A 23,106-nucleotide genomic window follows, 5' to 3' on the forward strand; every position below is an offset into this window, starting at 1 on the left:
GTTCTTTTGTGAATAAAACGACCTGGGCCGAGGGGTGGGCAGGAATTGTTATACGCACTCCTCCCGGAGTCTTGCTGGTCAAGCCTCGTGTGTGTTTTATTAATCAGAGTCCAATCCTTCCTTTGCTTTGGGAACGCTACAGGGTTGGACTAGATGATCCCTGGGGTCCTTTCCAAGTCTACCATTCTATGGCAAGATAGAAGTTTAAAGTTCCGCATGACATGGAGAAAGGAGAGGAGAGGAGAGATTTTCCCTTCCCGCTCGCGTAACACTAGAACTCATGGGCACCTGAAAAAGGTGAATGTAGGGGAGATTCAGGACAGGCAAAAAAAGAAAGAAAAGAATGGACTTCTTCTTCATCCAGCGCATAGTTAACCTATGGAACTCGCTGCCACAAGAGGCAGGGATGGTGACCAACCCAGATTTTAAAAGAGGATTAGACAAATTCATGGAGGAGAGGACTATGCCTCTATAACTATATGGTTGTTGACACTGTCAAAGAACTGTAAGGAACACGTGAGACGGGACTTGCTCTTGCAGAAGGAACGCTGGTTCTGCTTCAGCAAGATTTTTCTTCTATATGCTTTTTAAATCTTTAACATTAATTACCACCAGTTTTCCTGGGTCAGACACTAACTAAGCTACCGGCCTGTAATTTCCACGATCCCCCTGGACCCCCTTCTAAAAACTGGAGTTATGGTGGCTACTTTCCAGTAGAGGCTGATCATAGGGGCAAGTATTTTTGTTAGAAGATTAGCAATTTCACCTCTGAGTTCTTTTGAGAACTCTCATCTGGACCCAGCAATTTGCCAGTTTTAATGTTGTCTATTAGTCTGTCTTCCTGCCCACCTAGCAGTTCGAAAGCACCTCAAAGTGCAAGTAGATAAATAGGTACCACTCCAGCGGGAAGGTAAAGGGCGATTCCGTGCACTGCTCTGGTTCGCCAGAAGCGGCTTAGTCCTGCTGGCCACATGACCCGGAAGCTGTAGGCCGGCTCCCTCGGCCAGTAAAGCAAGATGAGCGCTGCAACCCCAGAGTCGTCCACAGTTGGACCTAATGGTCAGGGGTCCCTTTACCTTTATTAGTCTATCGCCTATTAATTTTGCCTCTAGAACTCTCGTCACCACTATCTACCTCGGTTTCTCAGACTTCTTTCCTGCAAAAGTTAGTTCGGGCCCCTGGGATCAAGCAATGCCTCCCCCTCTGTTAATTTCAGGAATGTGAGCACGCACACACACACACCCGACCCCTGCAGGTCAGAATCCTGCCCTCTTGTACAGTCATACATCGGGTTGAAGTAGCTTCAGGTTAGGCGTTTTCGGGTTGTGCTCCGCGGCAACCCAGAAGTAACGGAATGCAATACTTCTGGGTTTCGCCGCTTGCGCAGACTCTCTAAATGACATCACGCGCATGCGCAGAAGCGGCGAATCGCAACCCATGCACACGCAGACGAGGGGTGCATTCGCTTCAGGGTGCGAACGGGGCTCCGGAACGGATCCCGTTCGCATCCAGAGGTACCACTGTACTCTGTAAAGCGACACGCCCAGTGAGGGCACATTTATTGCTATTACGAACGAACGACCCAAGACCACCAGCAAGCTTCGTGGTCAAGCGAGGTCTGACCCTGGCTCTCCGTTTCAAGCCGGATGCTCCTGAGAACAGAATCCCTCCATCTTCAGAGGCGGCGCATGCACCCGAGCCAGCAGCTGCTGGGGAGAAGAAGTAGGAAAGGGCTATCAATCTAAGAACCCGTCAGTGGGACCAGGGGCCAGAGGGAGCCCATTTCAGCCCAGCATCCTGTTCTCAGAGTGGACAACCAGATTCCCATTATGGGAAACCAACATGCATGAGACCCTCTCTCCCCACCTGGGATTTCCAGGTATTATTCCAAGGCAGACTGCCCCCAACACTAGTTGTTGTTGTTTAGTCGTGTCCGCCTCTTCGTGACCCCTTGGACCAGAGCACGCCAGGCACTCCTGTCTTCCACTGCCTCCCGCAGTTCGGTCAAACTCATGCTGGTAGCTTCGAGAACACTGTCCCACCATCTCGTCCTCTGTCGTCCCCTTCTCCTTGTGCCCTCCATCTTTCCCAACATCAGGGTCTTTTCCAGGGAGTCTTCTCTTCTCATGAGGAGGCCAAAGTCTTGGAGCCTCAGCTTCAGGATCTGTCCTTCCAGTGAGCACTCAGGGCCGATTTCCTTCAGAATGGAGAGGTTGGATCTTCTTGCAGTCCATGGGACTCTCAAGAGTCTCCTCCAACACCAGAATTCAAAAGCATCCATTCTTCGGCCATCAGCCTTCACTAGTTGTTATTGACAACCATTTCCATCATTTCCCCTTAATTCCTTTTTAGAGCTATCCAGGCATCCCCACACTCCCCTCTGGCGCTGGGCTTGGATACTGGAGCAGGCCTGCCCTCCTCAATCATCCTAGGCTCTCTTGAGTGGTTCTCACTTTCTTAATAATAATAATAATGATAATAATTTTTATTTATACCCCGCCCTCCCCAGCCAAGACCGGGCTCAGGGCAGCTAACACCAGATATAAAACAATTGATTAAGATACAACTTAAAAACAAGATTAAAATACATTAAAATGCAGCCTCATTTCAATAGAAACTCAAATCAAAAACTTTTTGGGGATGAAAACATCAAATCTTCACCAAGGCCAACTATTCAGCTATTAGTAGCACATTTGCAAAGCTAAGCAGGGCCTGGTATGGTTTCAAACTGGATGGGGGACGTGTTGAGACTAGAGCAGGGGTCAGGAAGCTTTTTCAGCAGGGGGCCGGTCCACTGTCCCTCGGACCTTGCGGGGGCCAGACTATATTTTGAAGGGGGGAAATGAACAAATTCCTATGCCTCACAAATAACCGAGAGATGCGTTTTAAATAAAAGGACACATTCTACTCCTGTAAAAACACGCTGATTCCTGAACCGTCCGCGGGCCGGATCCGGCCCCCGGGCCTTAGTTTGCCTACCCATGGACTAGAGGTTGGGTCAGATGCCCCTTCCAACTCGTGATTCTATAATTCTATGGCAGAAGAACTGGTTGAGAAAATGCACTGTTGACTAATTAGGCCTAGAACTAAATCAGGATTAAATAAATAAGAAAAAGCACGATAAGAAAAGTTAGGAAGTTTGATTACGACTGGAATATTGTTATATGAAATAATGATATTGGAAATTGCTACATTTAATTACAAGGAAATTCAGTTGGAAGAGATTGGAGGAAGTCAAGTAATATGTTTATTAAGTTGGATTTTAATTAACTAAGTAAGTCTTATTGTATGTGATGGTATATGTGAGGTTTGAATTACTTTATCACTTTTATTCTTTTTTTCTTTTATTATTGTCTTTTCTTTTTCTGTTATGTTAAAGTTATGCTTTTGTATGAAAATTAATAAACATTATGGGGGGGGGGGAGAAAAGAAAATGCACTGCTGAACCTTCGGTTGTTTTTATTTGATTTGATGCTGGGGGCTATTGTTTGAAACCGAAAAGGTAGAGAGAAAACGAAAGAGGAGGAGCAGAGAAGCTGAGTCAGAATATTCCCAAGAAGAAAGGAGCGCAATTTAAGGGAGTCCCACTCTACTTGGAAATCCTGAGTTTATGGATCAAGAAGAACATCTGGAAAGCGAAAAATTGCCAGCGAATTTTTAAACTGAAAACCACTGAGAACACAAAAGGAGCGCCACCTAGTGGTAGGAGGGGGAACAACTTCATGTGAGTTTGGGCTTTAAGTCCACGTCTCTCCTCTATGGAGTTTTGGGACATATGCCATTAGCTGCAATAGTCTGCCTTCTTTACACAGGTAATTTTTTTACATAAACCTGCGTTAACCTACTAACGGGGCCAGAAGAGATAATTCGACAGTCGGTCTGGGAGCCCTTAGAAAAGGATGCTGTGATTACTAAGACCCAGCAAAAACAAGTCATGCCAGACAAATCTCGTTTCTTTTTCTGATAAAAGTTACTTGTCATCACAGAAAACAGTGGCAAGTGGGGTGATGCGGGGTCCTGTTGTGGTTCGACATCTTTATATAAACAACTCGGACGAAGGAATTGAGGGGATGCTAATCAAAGGCCTGGAAACGATGCCTTATGAGGAACGGCTAAGGGAGCTGGGCATGTTTAGCCTGGAGAAGAGGAGGTTAAGGGGTGATATGATAGCCATGTTCAAATATAGAAAAGGATGTCACATAGAGGAGGGAGAAAGGTTGTTTTCTGCTGCTCCAGAGAAGCGGACACGGAGCAATGGATCCAAACTACAAGAAAGAAGATTCCACCTAAACATTAGGAAGAACTTCCTGACAGTAAGAGCTGTTCAACAGTGGAATTTGCTGCCAAGGAGTGTGGTGGAGTCTCCTTCTTTGGAGGTCTTTAAGCAGAGGCTTGACAACCATATGTCAGGAGTGCTCTGATGGTGTTTCCTGCTTGGCAGGGGGTTGGACTCGATGGCCCTTGTGGTCTCTTCCAGTTCTATGATTCTATGATTCTATGATTCCAATCAAATTTGCAGATGACGATAAATGGGGAGGGGTAGCCAATGCCACTGAAGATAGATTTGGGATTCACAATGAATTTAACCAGATTGGAGACCTGAGCCAAATCTAACAAAATGAATTGCAGAAGGGAGAAATGTCAGGTTCTGCACTTCGACAGGAATAGCCAGCTGCACAAATGTTAAGATGAGGGATACCTGGATTGCAAGAAGTACATGTGAAAAGGATCAAGGGGTCTTAGTAGACTGTAAGCTTAACACGGGTCAATAGTGTGATGCAGCAGCAAAAAAAAGCTAATGCTATTCTTGTTGTTTAGTCGTTTAGTCGTGTCCGACTCTTCGTGACCCCCTGGACCAGAGCACGCCAAGCACTCCTGTCTTCCACTGCCTCCCGCAGTTTGGTCAAACTCATGTTCGTAGCTTCGAAAACACTGTCCCACCATCTCGTCCTCCGTCATCCCCTTCTCCTTGTGCCCTCCATCTTTCCCAACATCAGGGTCTTTTCCAGGGAGTCTTCTCTTCTCATGAGGTGGCCAAAGTACTGGAGCCTCAGCTTCAGGATCTGTCCTTCCAGTGAGCACTCAGGGCTGATTTCCTTCAGAATGGAGAGGTTTGATCTTCTTGCAGTCCGTGGGACTCTCAAGAGTCTCCTCCAGCACCAAAATTCAAAAGCATCCATTCTTCAGCGATCAGCCTTCTTTATGGTCCAGCTCTCACTTCCATACATCACTACTGGGAAAACCAGAGCTTTAACTATACGGACCTTTGTTGGCAAGGTGATGTCTCTGCTTTTTAAGATGCTGTCCACTCCATGGACAAAGACAATGCTATTCTAGGCTGCATCAATGGAAGTCTAGTGTCCAGATCAAGGGAAGTAATAGTCCCACTCTATTCTGCCTTGGCCAGACCCCAACTGGAGTCCTGTGTCCAGTTCTGGGCACCCCAGTTTAAGGACGACATTGACAAGCAGGAAGGTCTGCAGAGGAGGGAGACCAGGATGATGAAAGGGTCTGGAAACCAAGCCTGATGAGGAATGTTTGAGGGAGTTGGGTATGTTCAGCCTGGAAAAGAGGAGACTGAGATAGGACAGCCATCTTCAAGCATCTAAAGGGCTGTCATCACACGGAAGATGGAGCAAGCTTGTTTTCTGCTGCTCCAGAGGGCAGGATCCAAACGGATTCAAATGACAAGGAAGGCGATTCCGACTAAATACCCTGAATACCGTTCTGACTGTAAGCTCTGTTTGACAGTGGGACAGATTCCACGAGAGGTGGCAGTGCTTTTAAGCAGAGACTGGATGGCCACGTGCCGTTTATGATCTAGTTGGACCTGATAACTCTCGGGGTCCCTACAATTCTATGATTTGATGGGGGTGGCGAATTCCACATTTTTAACATGTGCCGTGTGAGAATATCTTCCTTAGTACATCCTGAATCCTCCATCATTCAGTTCCAATGGAAAATCCCACTGAGCCTACAGCTTCCTCTGGCCTTTTGATCATTTAGGCTGCTCCTTCCTGCACCTTTTCAAAGTTTGGGAGCATTCAGTCACCTCCGTGGGCAGCTTGTGGGCTTCTTGGAAGTACCTGCTTGGCAGCGCCCAGAGCTCTTCACCCACAGAAAATAGAAACTCTTTGAAACAAAATGCTAGGCTGGGTATCTCAGAATGGCTTGTTCTTTTCATCGGCGGCTCACAAATACCCAACAAGCAGGAGAACTAAAGGTGCCGCTTGAGACAAGAGCCCCCACCCCCCCAATCACCACCACCACCATGGCAACATCAAAAGTTCAGCCTCGGACCATAGGACATTACAGTGAAATGGAATCATCATCAACAAGAATGGCAGATAAAATTAATGGACTATGCAGAATTAGATAAATTAACAGGAAGGATTCGAAACCTGCGGGACCAGAGATCCTTAGAAGACTGGAGCAAATATTTGAACTATTTGAAAAGCAATTGTAATGAACAGATTACACTAGTAGGACTGCAAGAAGTTCTGTAAGGAGGATTATTTGAAATACTGCGAGAAAGACCATGATGTGAATTATTAATCAATGATAATTAAAAGTAATAGTTGAAATTAAGAAATGCAGAACAATGCAGAACAAGTGATAAAGAACGGAAAATCTTCAGAGGTGGTTGACGGTCTAAAATATTGTATAAGGTAAGAAATTATGTTAAATGATTGTTGGAAATAATATGTTAAAAAAACCAATAAAAATGTATTTTTAAAAAAGGAATCATCATCATCAACAACAACAAGGTATTCTTTTGCTCGCTCACTCTCAAGAGAGATAACCTTTTATTCCTATAACAGTACAGTTGTATGGTGCCTCTTCAGTTCTAACTTCCCACGTCCTCTGACCGCATGGAGCCAATTCTTTAGGAAGCCTTCCTCCCTCTCTCCTGTCCTGCAAGACCAAAGGAACAGAGGAACCTAGGGACTGGAGGGGGGCAGTCAAACTGTCTGTGTGCTATTATTATTATTATTATTATTATTGCCAGCCCAAAATCCTGGATGGTGGAATATAAATCAAGAAGAGACTCTGGTCATGTAGGGAGAACTTTGCCATCAATGTCTACTAACCCTCACAGCTTCTTCGTTCCACTCCCACTGCTTCTGATTACCAGTTGCTGGAAACCACAGGCGATCAGAGCACTCTCGCACTCAGGTCCTGCTTACTGGCTTCCAAAAACGGGCGCCTGGTTGGCAAACTAGGGCTGGCCAATATATCAACGTATCGTCCCAGACTGGTCTGAAGTCCATGTTGTGATATTGGTTCCACGGCCAGAGCTTCAGAGCGGACAAAAACCCCACGCAAGTGACAAAGCGAAGGCTACCAAATAAATCCGCAAGGACAGCCACGAAGCTGAGACGACGGGCAGGGTGCTTTGCAGTAGCTCAGAATAAAGCGCTGCTGCATGAACCTTTCCGCTGACAGCGGATGAGTGGAGCAGACAATGGAGGAAACCAGACTTTGCCTGCAGCAAAGAGAGCCTGACCAAGTCCAACCTGGCAGGCTCCCAACTCCACCTGTCTCTTGAGCGCCACATACAACACCTGAAATGCACTTAAGGGGGCAGCTAAAAGGCGAGAGGGGTTGAAGGAGAACAAGGCTTGAGGCAGGAGATCCAAAATACAGTAGGAAAGAGAACCATGGTCAGCGCTCCCAATATTTTGTATTACTGCACCTTACTGTTCTTCTGGTTGCAAAGGTTTTTGAACCAACTTAAATGCTGCATTTTATATTGTTGTAAACCCACCACAGGTACCCGGGGATGAAATGCACATAAGAAGTGCAATAAATGCACCTTTCTCACCCTGATCTGGCCACAGTGACCCATGCGATGGTCACCTCCAGGCTTGATTATTGTAACTCGCTCTACGTGGGGGTGTCCTTGAAGCTGACCCAGAAACTCCAGCAGCGAGGCTCCTTACAGGGTCCTTGCCGTGGGATCACATTCATCCAGTACTTTACCAACTGCACTGGTTCCCGGTGAAGTACAGGGTCAGGTTGAAGGTGCTGACTTCGACCTTTAAAGCCCTATGCGGCCTAGGACCCACGTACCTACGGGACAGCCTCTCCTGGTATGTCCCGCGGAGGACCTTACGATCTTCAAACAAAACCACCTTGGAGGTCCCAAGTCGCAAGGTGGTTAGATTGGTCTCAACTAGGGCCAGGGCCTTTTCAGTACTGGCCTCGACTTGGTGGAACGCTCTGTCACAAGAGACCAGGGCCCTGCAGGACTTGATATCTTTCCGCAGGGCCTGCAAGACAGAGCTGTTCCACCTGTCCTTTGGTTTCGACTCGGTCTGACCCTTATGTTTCCCTCCCCTTATGGTTTTGATCTATGGGCTACTATTAAAATGAGGCTGCATTTTAAATTATATTTTAACCTGTATTTTTTTAAAAAAAATTATTGTAATTTTACTGGTGTCAGCTGCCCTGAGCCCGGCTCTGGCTGAGGAGGGCATGGTATAAATAAAATTTTATTATTGTTATCATCATTATCATCATCATCATCCCCACCACCGAAAGAAAGTCTTTCTCCTTGGTCCTGCTTGCAGATCCAGCTTCCCAACCACCTCTTCCCTCTCAGACACAGCCAGAGGTTTCACGTCTAGACTGGACAGAGCAGCCTGAACCGAAGATGCCGGTTGACGAAACAGAAGGAACAACCAACTCTATTATTTTTACACGCACAATATTTTTGAAGTGTGTTGCTATTTATTTGGACCATTCATTCCCTTCAATCGTCTTGAAATACTATCCGGGATTCTTCCTAAAGTTTACCAATCAATTCTTTAGAATTGAACTATTTATCCAGAGTCCATAAGATGAGGCCTAAAACAGAGCAGCTGGATCAGGCCAAAGGCCCACCAAGCTCCCAATCTAGCCCAGAATGCTGTTCTCAGGACTAAACCGCTTCTGGTGCAACAGGACACCGTGATGGAAGCCAGAGCACACAGAAACGCCGTTTACTTTCCTGCCACAGTGGTACCTATTTATCTACTTGTGCTGGTGTGCTTTCGAACTACTAGGTTGGCAGGAGCTGGGACAGAGCAACGGGAGCTCACTCCGTTGCGGAGATTTGAACCGCTGACCTTCTGATTGGCAAGCCCAAGAGGCTCAGTGGTTTAGACCACAGCGCCACCTGCGTCCCTTTACTGTTCAGAGATATACTGCCTTCAGCAGCAAAGGTAGATCAGAGCCTTCTCTTCCATGACTTTACCTAATTCTCTTTTAAAAGCAAGATGGTAGCCTCCAGTACACCTGGCACAAGCATGTCTAAAGTCTGTTTCGGGGGCCTAATCTGGTCCGCCGGTTGGTTTAACCCGGCCCCTGTGTCAGTTTATTTCCTGGGGTAAAATCCTAAAAAAAGCTCAACAACTTCAATCCTAAAAAAAAAAGGTCAACAGCTGGTTGGCCCTCACGGCCCTTTACTTCATCAAATCTGGCCCTCTTTGAAAAAAGTTTGGAAACCACTGACCTAGCAAGACCAAATGACAAAGCTTAACCATGCGCTGCTGCAAAGGACTTTCTCCTCCCTCTCCTGAAACTTCCAACATTCGTCAATCATATGATGACCCTGCTGCGTTCAAGCATTATGCGAAGGAAAAAGCTTCTTCCTACCTGCTTTCCTCACATTGTGCGTAATCTTAACACGCCTCTATCATGTCGTTCCCCCAGCCTTACTAGCCATTTCCCTAAACGGAAAGCCCCAAACATCGAAACCTTTCCCAACGTCCAAACATCGCTCCAGCCCCTTGGTGATGTTGCCTGCCCTTTCCAGAGGTGAGGCGAAGAGAACTCCAATGACTTGGAACAAGGGAAACTTCTAAGAAAAATCATTTACGGAAAATCAAGGAATTCCTAACAGGCACCGAAGAACCACGGTCCATATATTATGCATCTCAACTTTTTAATCGCTTCCAATATGTAATATTTGGCTTGTCACATGCCATTTAGAACTTCAGACCCTGGCGCTGTAATGAACATATATGCACTCTGGCTGACTTTGCTTGCCAACGGTGAATGTGGCTCCTCAGTGTTCCCTCATCCACAATACCTTTCTTGAATCACCTTTTCCCAGACTGGTGCCCTCCAGGCATTTGGGGCTGCAAATCCCATCAGCCCCAGCACTACACAACTCTGCTGGCCGGGCATGATGGGAGATGTAGTCCAAAACATGCAAGGCACCAGGTTGGTCAAAGGCTGGTTTTAATGCTGGGACCTGGGCCAGCATTTCCAAGCTTACTACAGTGGTACCTCAGGTTACATACGCTTCAGGTTACAGACTCCGCTATCCCAGAAATAGTACCTCAGGTTAAGAACTTTGCTTCAGGATGAGAACAGAAATCGTGCAGCGGCAGCGGGAGGCCCTATTAGCTAAAGTGGTGCTTCAGGTTAAGAACAGTTTCAGGTTAAGAACAGACCTCCAGAACGAATTAAGTACTTAACCCGAGGTACCACTGTACTACTGTTAAAGGTAAAGGTAAAGGGACCCCTGACCATTAGGTCCAGCCGTGGCCGACTCTGGGGTTGCGGCGCTCATCTCGCTTTATTGGCCGAGGGAGCCGGCGTACAGCTTCCGGGTCATGTGGCCAGCAGGACTAAGCTGCTTCTGGCGAACCAGAGCAGCCCACGGAAACGGCGTTTACCTTCCCGCCAGAGCAGTACCTATTTATCTACTTGCACTTCGAACAGCTAGGTTGGCAGGAGCAGGGACCGAGCAACGGGAGCTCACCCCCGTTGTGGGGATTCGAACCACCGACCTTCTGATCGGCAAGTCCTAGACTCTGTGGTTTAACCCACAGCACCACCCACGTCCCTGTACTACTGTTATTCTCAATGATTTATTAATCACCTTCTAAACCACCGTCTCAAGGCAATTTACATATGAGCTTCGGCTGGGACAAGACCTTCCTATGTGCAGGAAGAGAGCTTGGGCCCAGGACACAACACAAAGCTAAAAAACCCCAGAGGATTGTCCACAGTCTCCATGTGTTGTTGTTGTTTTACTTTATTTAAAACTTTGCCACACCACCCTTCAGTTCAAAATAGCAGGGGTATTAATTAGCCGAAGCATGAAGCAAGGCTCCATGGCGAGAGAGCTCCACAAGGAGGCCTTGCTTTAGATCAGGCATAGGCAAACTCCAGCCCTCCAGATGTTTTGAGACTACAACTCCCATCATCCCTGACCAGTGGTCCTGCTAGCTAGGGATGATGGGAGTTGTAGTCCCAAAACATCTGGAGGGCCGAGTTCGCTTATGCCTACTTTCACCGACTGGACGCCTTCAGCTGTTCTGGACCACAACCGCCAGCAGTGCCAGCATCCTCAGGCCTCGCTAGCTCAGGCTGTAGGGAGTTGTAGGCCAAAAACATCCTGACGGCACCTGGTTGGGGAAGGCTGCTTTAGCTCATGGGGTGCCTGGAGAAGGGTGATCTGTGCATGGCCAGATTTGAAGTGGGAGCAGACGTACCCTCCAGTATTACAATTCCCAAACTACGGAGGGCTTTAAGGGAGGCACTATTGCTCTGAAACAGACCACCAGAAGCCAGTGGGGCTTCTGAAGCCTCACTGAGAAAAGTTGCCAGTGCCAGGTCCCAATTAGCAGCCTTAAGTGGCTGTGTTTTGAACTCGGTGCTGTTTCTGGGAAGTCTTCAAAATAATAATAATAATAATAATAATAATAATACCCTGCCCTCCCCGGCCAGAGCCGGGCTCAGAGCGGCTAACACCAATAAAATTTCAGTAAAAACATAATTGGGGGGGGGGGCAATTTAAAATACAGGTTAAAATGCAATTTAAAATGCAGCCTCATTTTAAAATAGCCGATAAATGAAGACCGTAAGGGGGGGGGAAACATAAGGGTCAGACCGAGTCCAAACCAAAGGCCAGGCAGAACAGCTCTGTCTTGCAGGTCCTGCGGAAAGATGTCAAGTCCCGCAGGGCCCTAGTCTCTTGTGAGAGAGCGTTCCACCAAGTCGGGGCCAGTACTGAAAAGGCCCTGGCCCTTGTTGAGACCAATCTAACCACCTTGTAACTTAGGACCTCCAAAATGTTGTCATTTGTGGACCTTAAGGTTCTCCGCGGGGCGTACCAGGAGAGGCTGTCCCATAGGTACGTGGGTCCTAGGCCACACTATGCACAGTGCATTGCAGGCGCCTAACCCAAAGGCCGCCGCCAGAGCTGCAACAAGCTCTCTCCACACAGGAGGGGGCATAAGCCGAGTGAAAGGCACTCCATGCGCCTTTGCTGTTTCAGCGCTGCAAAACTCTGGTTCCTTTTGCCATTTTGGCCACCCTTTTGCAAGTTCAAACAACCAGGGGTTTGCACAGTTAATTGTGTGAACTCAATGCAGGACCACACCCCCTAGGTGTGTTCTGGCCACTAGTGGCTGCAGAACAATAATGGATTAAGTGGTGGTGTCTAAGGCAATCTGATGAATCATGACCCCTAATGAAGTGTGGTTTCATCAGGGGAAATATTTTTCTTCCGATCACAGACACTAGAAATCCAGGATGTATCTTGGTGAGCTCATCTCCCGAGTGCCTAAAACTCAACTCAAAGAACTGTTTTACTTTCCTCTCCTTCCTCTGTGCAGATGTGGCCTCAGAACTGTCTGCCCGCTACCCTCACGCTGCCCACCATTCAAAGAATGGAAGAGCCCCACCAGACCAGGTTGGCCAACGAAGCACCAACTCCAGAAGAAGCAACGGAGAGCCACCACACAACACCAGGGAACACAAGCTGTCGTCCTCCGCCAGGCGCAACTGCGCATTTCAGAAGACTATTTGAACATCACACAACTGCCAAGATCCCAACAACAATATTATGAAAATAACTAAACCAAAATTTACTAATGGGAAAAACGGCTTCTCAGTAGAGGAATGGGTGGTGACTGCCGCTGATGACCGTACGTAAGTCCACCTAGCATGGCGGCAATTACTATACCCTGCAGCAATGAATTCCACAGGTTAATAGCACACTGCACAAAACGTGTCCACCACGACCTAATAACAGACATGTCAACAAGTCACCACCTCCAGGCAGGAAGAGGCTTTTCTTTAAAAAGAAAGCAAGCGTCTTTTCCCTTTCCCTTTTAGACCACAGAAGGTTGAAAGTGAGTTGTTGTAGTCAGGCCAGCCAATATCTTTGCATCCGCTGCATTGTGGTCCAACAATGGGTGAATCTATTCAACACTTCCAGCACTTTGTACAGCTTTCTAAATCTATTCTCTGTTTATTTCCCCACAAGAGGTAAGAAATCTCCAAAATATATCTGCTCTCTGATGGTTTGCATAGAAAGCCACCTTATACAGAGTCAGACCATTGCTCTGCCTAACTAAGCGTCGCCTACACCATACACAAGGGGTCAGCAATCTTTTTCAGCCGTGGTCCTTCAGACCATGTGGTGGGCTGGACTATATTGGGGGGGGGGAATGAACGAATTCCTATGCCCCACAAATAATCCAAAGATGCATTTTAAATAATAGCACACATTCTACTCATGTAAAAACACGCTGATTCCCGGACCATCCGTGGGCCGAACTGAGAAGGCGATTGGGTCGCATCCAGCCCACAGGCCTTAGGTTGCCTACCCCTGCCATACACACTCCAGTCCTGCCATATCTGTTTCAGATGCCCCTGGCTTTATAGCAGAACAAGAGCTTGTTGGCCAGAAAGCAAGACTTCCACACAAGCCACCCACTGCCAAGTACAGTGGCATTCAGGGTATGTCCCAAGGCTGTAATACTGGGAGCGAAGTATTTCTATATTGACTGTTTGCACAAATAAGTAATCAAAGACTGGGCAGTAGGCATGAAACTCCCCACTGCCAAACTGCCTTTTAAAATCTCTTAAAGGAATTTTTTGCTACCACATTACAGGGTTGCAGATAATCACCTTTTCCCGCCAGAGGTTCTCTTCAGCAAACCAGCCACACAGCCCAGGCAACAGAAGCTGTTGCCGCACAGGTCAAAACATTGTGCCCTGCTACAGACAACTTCCATATACAGATGTCCACGTGCGAGTTAGACACCCAAACTTTACAAGGAGGTGGCATCAAAACTAACTCAACAGGCAGGAAGGGAATAATATTTGAGGAGGAGACTTAAAGAAAGGAAAGGAAACCAGGACTCCCCAAACCCCACATATCACACTCGGCTTCTCAAAGGCATTTTGGAAGTGGAGTTTGTGGATGCAAATTATTACGGGTCATTTAGCAAGAGAATGCCACAGTAATCTATCTTCACTCTGCCTTGCCCAAGAAGCGTTTGTCTGTCATGCAATAGCTTTCTGCAGGCTGGTGACCTTACAGGATCCTGTCCCAACACTGAACTTGGAACTCCACCGAACTGCGGATCTCTCGGATCTGCGCGCGCACACGCGCCCCCCAAATCTCTTCCTAAGGAACAGGGAGCGTTGCAGGGAACCACGGCAATCCTCTCGCAGCCCGCGTCATTTCGAGGTCTCCGCAAGCATGACAGGAGGGGAGTGGCGAAGCGGCAAAGCCTTCAGGGGCGCCGGAGCCACCCCGCACCCTTCCTTTGCACGGGCACCGGGGAACCACAGGGCGAGCCGCGCGGGAGAGCCCTAGGGGGAGCCGGGGCAGGTGGGGGGAGTCTCAAGTCCGTCCTGCCCCAGAGGCTTCCCCCCTGCTTGCAAAAACGTGCCACGGGCCTCCGCAGGGCGAGCGCGGCAAGGGCACAATGCAATCAGGGATGCAAGGCGAATAATGGGTTGGGCTGGGCTTTTTTTGCAGCAGCAGCGAGAGCAAGAGGCATCGGGGCTTTGCATGCACACGCAAGAGGACGACCTCCGCCGCCATGCACGAGAGCGAGGGGGGTCCGGGGCTGCAGCAGAGGGGGGCCCCCGTTTTTTTAAAAAAGGAAGGGCGTGCAAGGGAACGGGAGGCGCAATGCAAAGGCTCCCAGGACGGAGCAAAGCGCTGACGCCCGGCACTTTTTTATGGGGGGGGGGTCCCCTGCGTCTCCATGAGGCGCCTCCGCAGGAGAGGGGGGAGGGGCGGCCCGGGCACCGCAGGCGCCGGAGGGGGCGGGGCCCTGGCTCTCCCTCGGCGGCGCGTGTGTGTGCTGGGGGGTGTTGCGAAGGGGGGAGCCCCTCTCCATGGCGACGGGGGAGGGCGGGGCCCCGAGGGAGGAGGGGGGTGGGGGCTCCCCGGTTCCCATGGCGACGGGGGGAGGAGGGGGGCGGCCCCTCGGCGTCTCTTACCCGCAACTGCTCCGCGCGCGCGGGGTGGAGGAGGAGGAGAGGGGGGGACGGGAGAGGGGAAAGAGGAGGAGGCCGCAGCGGCGTCTACGGCTCCGCTTCTCTCGCTCTCCTTCCTCCTCTCGCCGCTTGTTTGTGTTTGTAACCAAGATGGCCGCCCTCCTCCCGGTCACGTGACGCGGGCGCCCAAAGGCAGGTCGGGGAGGAGGGGAGGTCACGTGGCGGGGGAAAGGCGGGTAGAGGAGGTTAAAAAAAAACAAAAAAAACCGAGGCGTCGCGCAGGCGCAGTCGCGCCTCCGTACGTGAGCGCCCGGCGTCCCGTTTCCCCCTTTCACGCTTGTCACGTGTCCGGAGTCCGTCCCTTGTGCGCACGCGCGCGCTTACCCGACTCCCCTCGAGCGTTGCAGGAGAGAGAGGCCGGCGCCGCGCCTCGGCGTCACGTGACCAAGGCCGAAGCCGGAGCAGCCCCCCCCCCGAGGGAAACGCTCCTACGTCGAGACGTATCACGTGACACACGCGCGCGCCCGAAGCGCCTTTTTTTTTCCCGCCCCCTCGGCGAACCTGGCTGCGGCGATGACGTCATGCGCTTCGCTCTGACGCCGTCACGCCGAAAAAATGACGCCCGCGAAGAGAAAAGAGTTTTAAAAAAACTCCCCCAACGGGAGGCGGGGCCTGTTCCTTTTTTTGTCGAAGTCACGTGTCCCTGAGGCGCTTCCCGCTCCGGGGCCTTGTAGGCCCCACCCTGAGGCGCCTCTCAAGGGCGCGGTATAAATAGCCCCGGGGGAGCCAGAGAAAAGGGAGGCTCCAAAGGCCGCGGGTAATGGCCCCAATCTGGAAAAAAAGAATAGTAATAAAAAACCTGTGTATGTGCCCACAGGTATTTATATAGAGATCTAAATACGTCCATATGTACCTTATATAGATTTATATATCATATATATCAATATATAACATGTAAAGATAAATATATATATGCTGTATAAATGTTTTTTTGCACATACATGCACACGCGCCCTAAAAAGTACAATTAATACCGGCCGTTAAAGCCACGCAGTTTAAGAAGCAAGAAGTCCTTGTTCATATGCGTTTGTGCAGAAAAAGGGCCTTTTAAAAAAAAATAATTAACAAATAATTTTTATTAAGTACAAGTTAGAAAACGTACATATTGACAACAAAGGAAAAAGAAAATACATATAACCAAGGTGGAAAATTAGAAAACAATTCTCTAAAAAGGGCCTTTTTCTTTTGGGGACATCTCTGCCTCGGGCGACCCTGGCGCTCTCCGGCGGCGGCCTTGGGCCTTCTGACCGACGAGGCCAGGATCGCCTGGGGGCTGGATTATGGCGACTGACCCCCACTTCAGGCCGGACCCCGGGGCCTCCGCTTTTGGGGACGGAAGATGGCGGAGGCGCAGCGTGGTTCCTGGAAGCCTCCCGCCTGGCCCTGGCCCTGGCGGTCTTGCGTTCGAAGCCGCCCGGCGTAAGCGGCAAGGAGCACGCGGAGCACCTAGCCAGGATAGTGTCCGGAAAGGATCCCCGGGAGAAATCGCGAGTGGAAGCTTTGGAAGCGGAAGTGGTTCGCCTGAGGCAGCAGCTCCTCCTGAGCAAAGTTTACCCGGGGTTTGGTTTGGAGAACAGGGATCCAGCCGTCGCCAGCAATGAAGCTCTGGCCCTTGTCCGTGCGGATGATCGATCCGGCCATTTGGAAGATTCCGGGTGCAGCGTCTCAAACGACGACCTGGTGGACACACAAGATGCCTCAGTTTCCTTCAGCCACAGCGAGCGCGGTCCTGCGTCCGACACTTCATCCGTATTGTCCATGTTGGCTTCCTCCCATGCCAGCCCAAGCAAGTCTTTGGTTCCTCACATACAGTTCCTACGACGTTTCCTTGAGCTCAAGCAACTGGCGGTGCATGGAGGTCTAAAAACAGACTTGGGAAAACTCGGAAGGGATTCTTCCGCAATATCTGATTCTTTCTCTCGGTTGCTCGATGGCCTGGTCGCTGCCTATAGTTTCCCCGAAGTGCCCTTCTCAGATTTTATGACTCGGGCAGTTTGTGCCGTCATAACCGAGTTATTAAGCGATGCTGATGTAGCTCGACAGATTTTGGGGAAGTGTCTTAAGAAGCTGGAAGACTCTGTGGAAGGACTCATAGACGTTGTATTGAACAGTAGCCACCTCAACAGATTTCAGGTTCAGGAGTCTATATCGCATGCCCTTGTTTCGATCGGACAATGCAAAAGATTGAGGAGGCACACAATATTCCTGCTCTTCAGAGAAGTCAGCCGATTTGCTGATGAGTTGCAGCACGCCGATGAGATTCAAGCTGGGCGCGACACACGATATGAAAATATTTTCTTTCTGTGTAGAGCTTTGGAACAGCTTCTGGAAATAGGGACAGAGGAGGAAAATGCTGCTGCCCCTTCAGGCTGCGACGAGGAAGAGAAGAAGATGTTTCTACAGAAGCTTGACCAAGCCATTTTTCACCTCTGCGACGAATTTCCCTTGTTCTGTATATATTTATGGCGACTAGGCACTCTTTTGAATGTGGCACACACTCAGGCTGGTGGAAGAAGCTGGCCTGCTATATAGCAGTTCATGACTGAGCCTGGAAAATGAGGCTAGCAGGGACTGAGCCATGTCCGCCACCGAAAGGAAATGAGATCGCCATCATAAAGAGCATGGGGATTACAGATTAAATAAATAAAGTCCATGACTGCAGGGTTTTTAACTTTGTTCGTTCCCAGCTTTTCACCTTTTGTTCTTACAATTTTGTATTTTAAAAAAAATATTTTGTACTCCTTCAATGGCCGGTTGACCGTAATAAACATTTGATGGACGCATGAGCTGTGGTTTTATTTTGATTCAGCTTTCCATTCTGTTGCCGTAAACCCGCTTTTGAACGTGCTGGAAAAAGGCAGCATACAAGTGTTTGAAAAGAGACGTTCTGATGTTTGTTCCAGTCTGTTGTTGTTTAGTCATGTCCGCCTCTTCGTGACCCCCTGGACCAGAGCACGCCAGGCACTCCTGTCTTCTACTGACTCCCGCAGTTTGGTCAAACTCATGCTGGTAGCTTCGAGAACACTATCCAACCATCTTGTCCTCCTTCGCCCCTTCTCCTTGTGCCCTCCATCTTTCCCAACATCAGGGTCTTTTCCAGGGAGTCTTCTCTGCTCATGAGGTGGCCAAAGTCTTGGAGCCTCAGCTTCAGGATCTGTCCTTCCAGTGAGCACTCAGGGCTGATTTCCTTCAGAATGGAGAGGTTGGATCTTCTTGCAGTCCATGGGACTCTCCAGAGTCTCCTCCAGCACCATAACTCAAAAGCATCCATTCTTCGGCGATCAGCCTTCTTTATGGTCCAGCTCTCTGTGACAAATCTCTTGGAAAGACAGAGGAGAAAGCAAGGTATGAACACAAGAAGAACCCCAGCAGCAGCAGCAGCAGCTGAATCGGGCAAAAGGGCGGCCCAATTATCTCAGCATCCTGTTCTCACAGTGGCCAGCCAGATGACCCTGTGAGAAACCCACAAGCAGGACCTGAACCAGAAAGAAGAGAAATGAAGGGAAGTGGGCTTGGCGAACAGTCAAAGGACTATACCTGCCAACATCCCACTGATCAAAATAGGTACGCTCATTTTTTTTGGTCCTGAGCTCTCGTGGGAAGCAGCTGACTCAGGCAAGAACACGAGACCAAAAAATGATTGCCATTTGACATTCTGGGGTGAGCCAGCTGATTCACACAGAGTGCAAGACCAAAAAAAGTGTATTTTAGTCCAGTGCAATGGTCTCCCTGGCTGTTTTGGGCCACAACTAACATACCCAGCCAGTATTTTTGATGGGAGTTGTAGTCTAGCAAGATCTGGATGCCCACCCTTGATCCAAGGAGTGGCAGAACCAAAACCAGCCGACGGTGCAGGGAGTTGCTGCTTTTCAGGGATGACTCTTGCACTGCAGGGAGGCAAGGCTGTCCGCTGCCCTAGCTAGATGTCCCAAGAAGGAATCCAGGCAGTCATGGAAACAGCAATGTGTTGCAATTTGTTTATCGGCCCAACCTAATTTATTATGGGTGGTTGCCCCAAGATGATGTTCTCTATCTCTTATCTGTTGGTGACGATGGCAAAGGGTTCCCTTGGATCCATCCCAAGGTTCAGTCACCGTGACACATCCTTGGCACGCAAGAAACTTGGAAGGTATCGCTGCCACCATGCTCTGCCCAGCTCTGAGTCTAAACACATTAGCACTCGATGAAAGGCTGGGAGGTTTTGCAGTGCCTTGCAATGTTCCCCTGCTTTTCAATATATGCCTGCGTAAAGGGGTAAAGAGGACCCCTGACCATTAGGTCCAGTCGTGACCAACTCTGGGGTTACAGCGCTCATCTCGCTTTACAGGCCGAGGGAGCCGGCGTACAGCTTCTGGGTCATGTGGCCAGCATGACTAAGCCGCTTCTGGCGAACCAGAGCAGCACACAGAAACGCCATTTACCTTCCCACTGGAGTGGTACCTATTTATCTACTTGCACTTTGACGTGCTTTCGAACTGCTAGGTTGGCAGGAGCAGGGACCGAGCAACGAGAACTCACCCCGTTGCGGGGATTCGAACCGCCAACCTTCTGATCGACAAGTCCTAGCGCCACCCGTGTCCCTTATACACTCTGTTTAAAGCACACACACACAGAATCCTGGGAACTGTAGCTTAATCCTCACAGAGCTACCGTTCCCAGCACCCTTAACCAAACTGAGATCCCAGGATTATTGGAGGGGTGCTTTAAACATAGGCTGTGTTGCTGCTCTCAAGTGTTCGCACGTCAGCAAAACTCTGCAAATGAAGGCCCCCTATTCTGTGCATTAAATTCTTTCTAGGGGGTGACATTAGATTTTTGTTATCTCATCTCCCACCCCCTAGAATTGTAGCACTGGAACGGACCACGAGGGTCATTGAGTCCAACCCCCTGCAATTGAGGATTCTTTTGTCCTGCGTGGGGCTCGAACCGAACATGATCCTGAGATTAAGATGTTGAGCTTTCATTTGCTTCATCCCATCAATCGTGTGTGTGGCACAATCTGGCATAGAATCCTGGTGGCGAGATCTGCAAATGTGAGCAGTTTAGGATACGGAGCAGATAGAACCATTGAATTGTAGAGTTTTACTGCCTTAGATTTCCCCGTGCCACAAAATCTCTGCCTGCCCACTCTCCTCCAGATCGTTGCCACCCCACACGGAAACTCGGGACTTAAAGTGTGGATGGACAGCTCTCTTCGGAGGTGGGGCAGGGTGGGGCTGGCTAACAGAGGTACACGTTTAATCATCATGGTCGGGGCAAAGGTACTCTGTGGGATGTGATTCCTGTTGCTCTCTGCCCCATGGGGAGGGGAGCTGAGATGATATATCAACGGGTTGTTGCACTTCCACCGGCCTGATTGCTCCAGCATCCCACAGGATGGGCACGGAGACAGCCGGGCACCTCCTGACGTTGCTCCTGGTACTCGAGGGCATTGCTGTAGGATGCCAAACAAGAGGCGAATCGTTCAGGTGAGAGGCGGTGTGGAAGGGAGCAGGAATGTGGAGATAGAGCTGCTGGGATCGGCTTTTGGTTACTGGAAAATAATTGTTGTTGTTTAGTCGTTTAGTCGTGTCCGACTCTTCGTGGCCCCCTGGACCAGAGCACGCCAGGCCCTCCTGTCTTCCACTGCCTCCCGCAGTTTGGTCAAACTCATGCTGGTAGCTTCGAGAACACTGTCCCACCATCTCGTCCTCCGTCGTCCCCTTCTCCTTGGGCCCTCCATCTTTCCCAACATCAGGGTCTTTTCCAGGGAGTCTTCTCTTCTCATGAGGTGGCCAAAGTCTTGGAGCCTCAGCTTCAGGATCTGTCCTTCCAGTGAGCACCCAGGGCTGATTTCCTTCAGAATGGAGAGGTTGGATCTTCTTGCAGTCCATGGGACTCTCAAGAGTCTCCTCCAGTACCAGAATTCAAAAGCATCAATTCTTTGGCGATCAGCCTTCTTTAGGGTCCAACTTTCACTGAAAAATAATAGAACACAGTAATAGAAGGTCACCAGTCTAGATGGCTTTAAAAGAGGATGGGACAAATTGACAGAGGAGGAGAGGACTATCCGTGGCTACTACCTCTCTCGCCCTGACCTCGCCACAGTGATCCACGCGACGGTCACCTCCAGACTTGATTATTGTAACTCGCTCTACGTGGGGCTTCCCTTGAGACTGACCCAGAAACTCCAGCAGGTGCAGAATGCCGCGGCGAGACTCCTTATGGGGTTCTCACTGCGGGATCACATTCACCCGGTGCTTTTCCAGCTGCACTGGCTCCCGGTGGAGTACAGGGTTGGGTTCAAGGTGCTGGTTTTGACCTTTAAAGCCCTATACGGCCTAGGACCCTCGTACCTACGGGACCGCCTCTCCTGGTATGTCCCACGGAGGACCTTACGGTCTTCAAACAAAAACATCTTGAAGGTCCCAGGCCACAGAGAGGTTAGGCTGGCCTCAACCAGAGCTAGAGCTTTTTCAGCTGTGGCCCCGATCTGGTGGAATGCTCTGTCACAAGAGACCAGGGCCCTGCGGGACTTGACATCTTTCTGCAGGGCCTGCAAGACAGAGCTGTTCCACCAGGCCTTTGGCCAAGGCACAGTCTGACCCCTTCCTTTGGTAATCCTCATAGAACTCTAGCCCAATGGTTGCCATTAATTTGATTTTGAATTGATTTTAAAATGAATTGATTTTAGAATGCTGCGTTACTTTATTGCTGTGAGCCGCTCTGAGCCCGGCTTCGTCTGGGGAGGGCGGGATATAAAATTATTATTATTATTATTATTATTATTATTATTATTACTAGCCATGAGCTCTTCCTCCACAGTCAGAGGCATCACCTGCTTCTGAATACTAGTTGCTGGAAACCTGAGGAAGGGGAGAGGGCTCTTGTGTTCGAATCCTGTTTGCGGGGTTCTCATTGGGTTACCTGGTTGGCCACTGTGAGAACAGGATGCTAGACTAGATGTGCTCCCTTTGGCCTGAACCAGCAGGCTCTTTTGACGCATAAAGGATTTCCAGCCCCCTATTTTTGGGGTGCGGGGACAGGAAAGGGAGAAAAGGGTAAAGAGCAAGTAAACATATTGCGTTGGTTTTCCCCACAACAAGGGAGACCCTTTGTTGATCGAACAGAAAGCGGATGTTCAGAGGATACCACACTCTGCATTTTCGTGGCAACCCTGCAGACATGCCAAATAATATTCCTAGTGTGCAAGCCTGGAATGGCGACCAACCATCCTCTGCTACCACACACAGCAAATATGATGGTCCAGAACTCGCGAAGCTCTCTGGAAGTTTCTCCTTAACCTCTCCTATAATGCAGCCCCCCCCCCCCCCCGATCTGGTGAACCGCAGACGATTTGGACTCCAAGTCCCATTGTTGTTGTTCTTGTTTAGTCGTTTAGTCGTGTCCGCCTCTTCGTGACCCCCTGGACCAGAGCACGCCAGGCACTCCTGTCTTCCACTGCCTCCCGCAGTTTGGTCAGACTCATGCTGGTAGCTTCAAGAACACTGTCCCACCATCTCGTCCTCCGTCGTCCCCTTCTCCTTCTGCCCTCCATCTTTCCCAACATCAGGGTCTTTTCCAGGGAGTCTTCTCTTCTCATGAGGTGGCCAAAGTACTGGAGCCTCAGCTTCAGGATCTGTCCTTCCAGTGAGCACTCAGGGCTGATCTCCTTCAGAATGGAGAGGTTTGATCTTCTCGCAGTCCATGGGACTCTCAAGAGTCCCATTAGCCCCCAGCCAATACTCCAAGAATCCAAGCTGACAGGTGGACTTCCAACCTCTGTTGGAAAACTTCCAATGAAAGAAAGTTGACAGCCTCCTGAAG

At 49.5% G+C, this 23,106-nt stretch overlaps 3 protein-coding genes across 4 annotated transcripts in view; 2 read left to right on the forward strand and 1 right to left on the reverse strand.

The window, feature by feature from the left end:
• Positions 1–15,403, reverse strand: part of GIGYF1 (GRB10 interacting GYF protein 1) — a 49,018-nt gene extending 33,615 nt beyond the window's left edge. The window contains exon 1 of one of the 2 annotated variants that reach the window (XM_080979658.1): positions 15,244–15,403. The gene's annotated coding sequence lies outside the window, so the exon portion shown is untranslated. The remainder of the gene's footprint in view (positions 1–15,243) is intronic. The other variant, XM_080979659.1, reaches the window with a different exon arrangement.
• MEI4 (meiotic double-stranded break formation protein 4) lies at positions 11,277–17,931 on the forward strand (the record flags this gene model as incomplete). The annotated part of the gene is made up of 3 exons (XM_080977482.1): positions 11,277–11,366; positions 12,615–12,691; positions 16,443–17,931. The coding sequence occupies 3 exons, from the start codon at positions 11,277–11,279 to the stop codon at positions 17,830–17,832; spliced, it is 1,557 nt and encodes a 518-aa protein (XP_080833608.1). The 3' UTR covers positions 17,833–17,931.
• Positions 17,932–20,153: 2,222 nt separating this feature from the next.
• Positions 20,154–23,106, forward strand: part of ZAN (zonadhesin) — a 71,298-nt gene continuing 68,345 nt past the window's right edge. The window contains exon 1 of the mRNA XM_080977483.1: positions 20,154–20,768. Within this exon, the coding sequence (XP_080833609.1) occupies positions 20,677–20,768 (92 nt within the window). The 5' untranslated portion in view covers positions 20,154–20,676. The remainder of the gene's footprint in view (positions 20,769–23,106) is intronic.

Source organism: Podarcis pityusensis (assembly GCF_964106645.2).
Source record: "Podarcis pityusensis genome assembly, chromosome: 13".
Classification (NCBI taxonomy): domain Eukaryota; kingdom Metazoa; phylum Chordata; class Lepidosauria; order Squamata; family Lacertidae; genus Podarcis; species Podarcis pityusensis.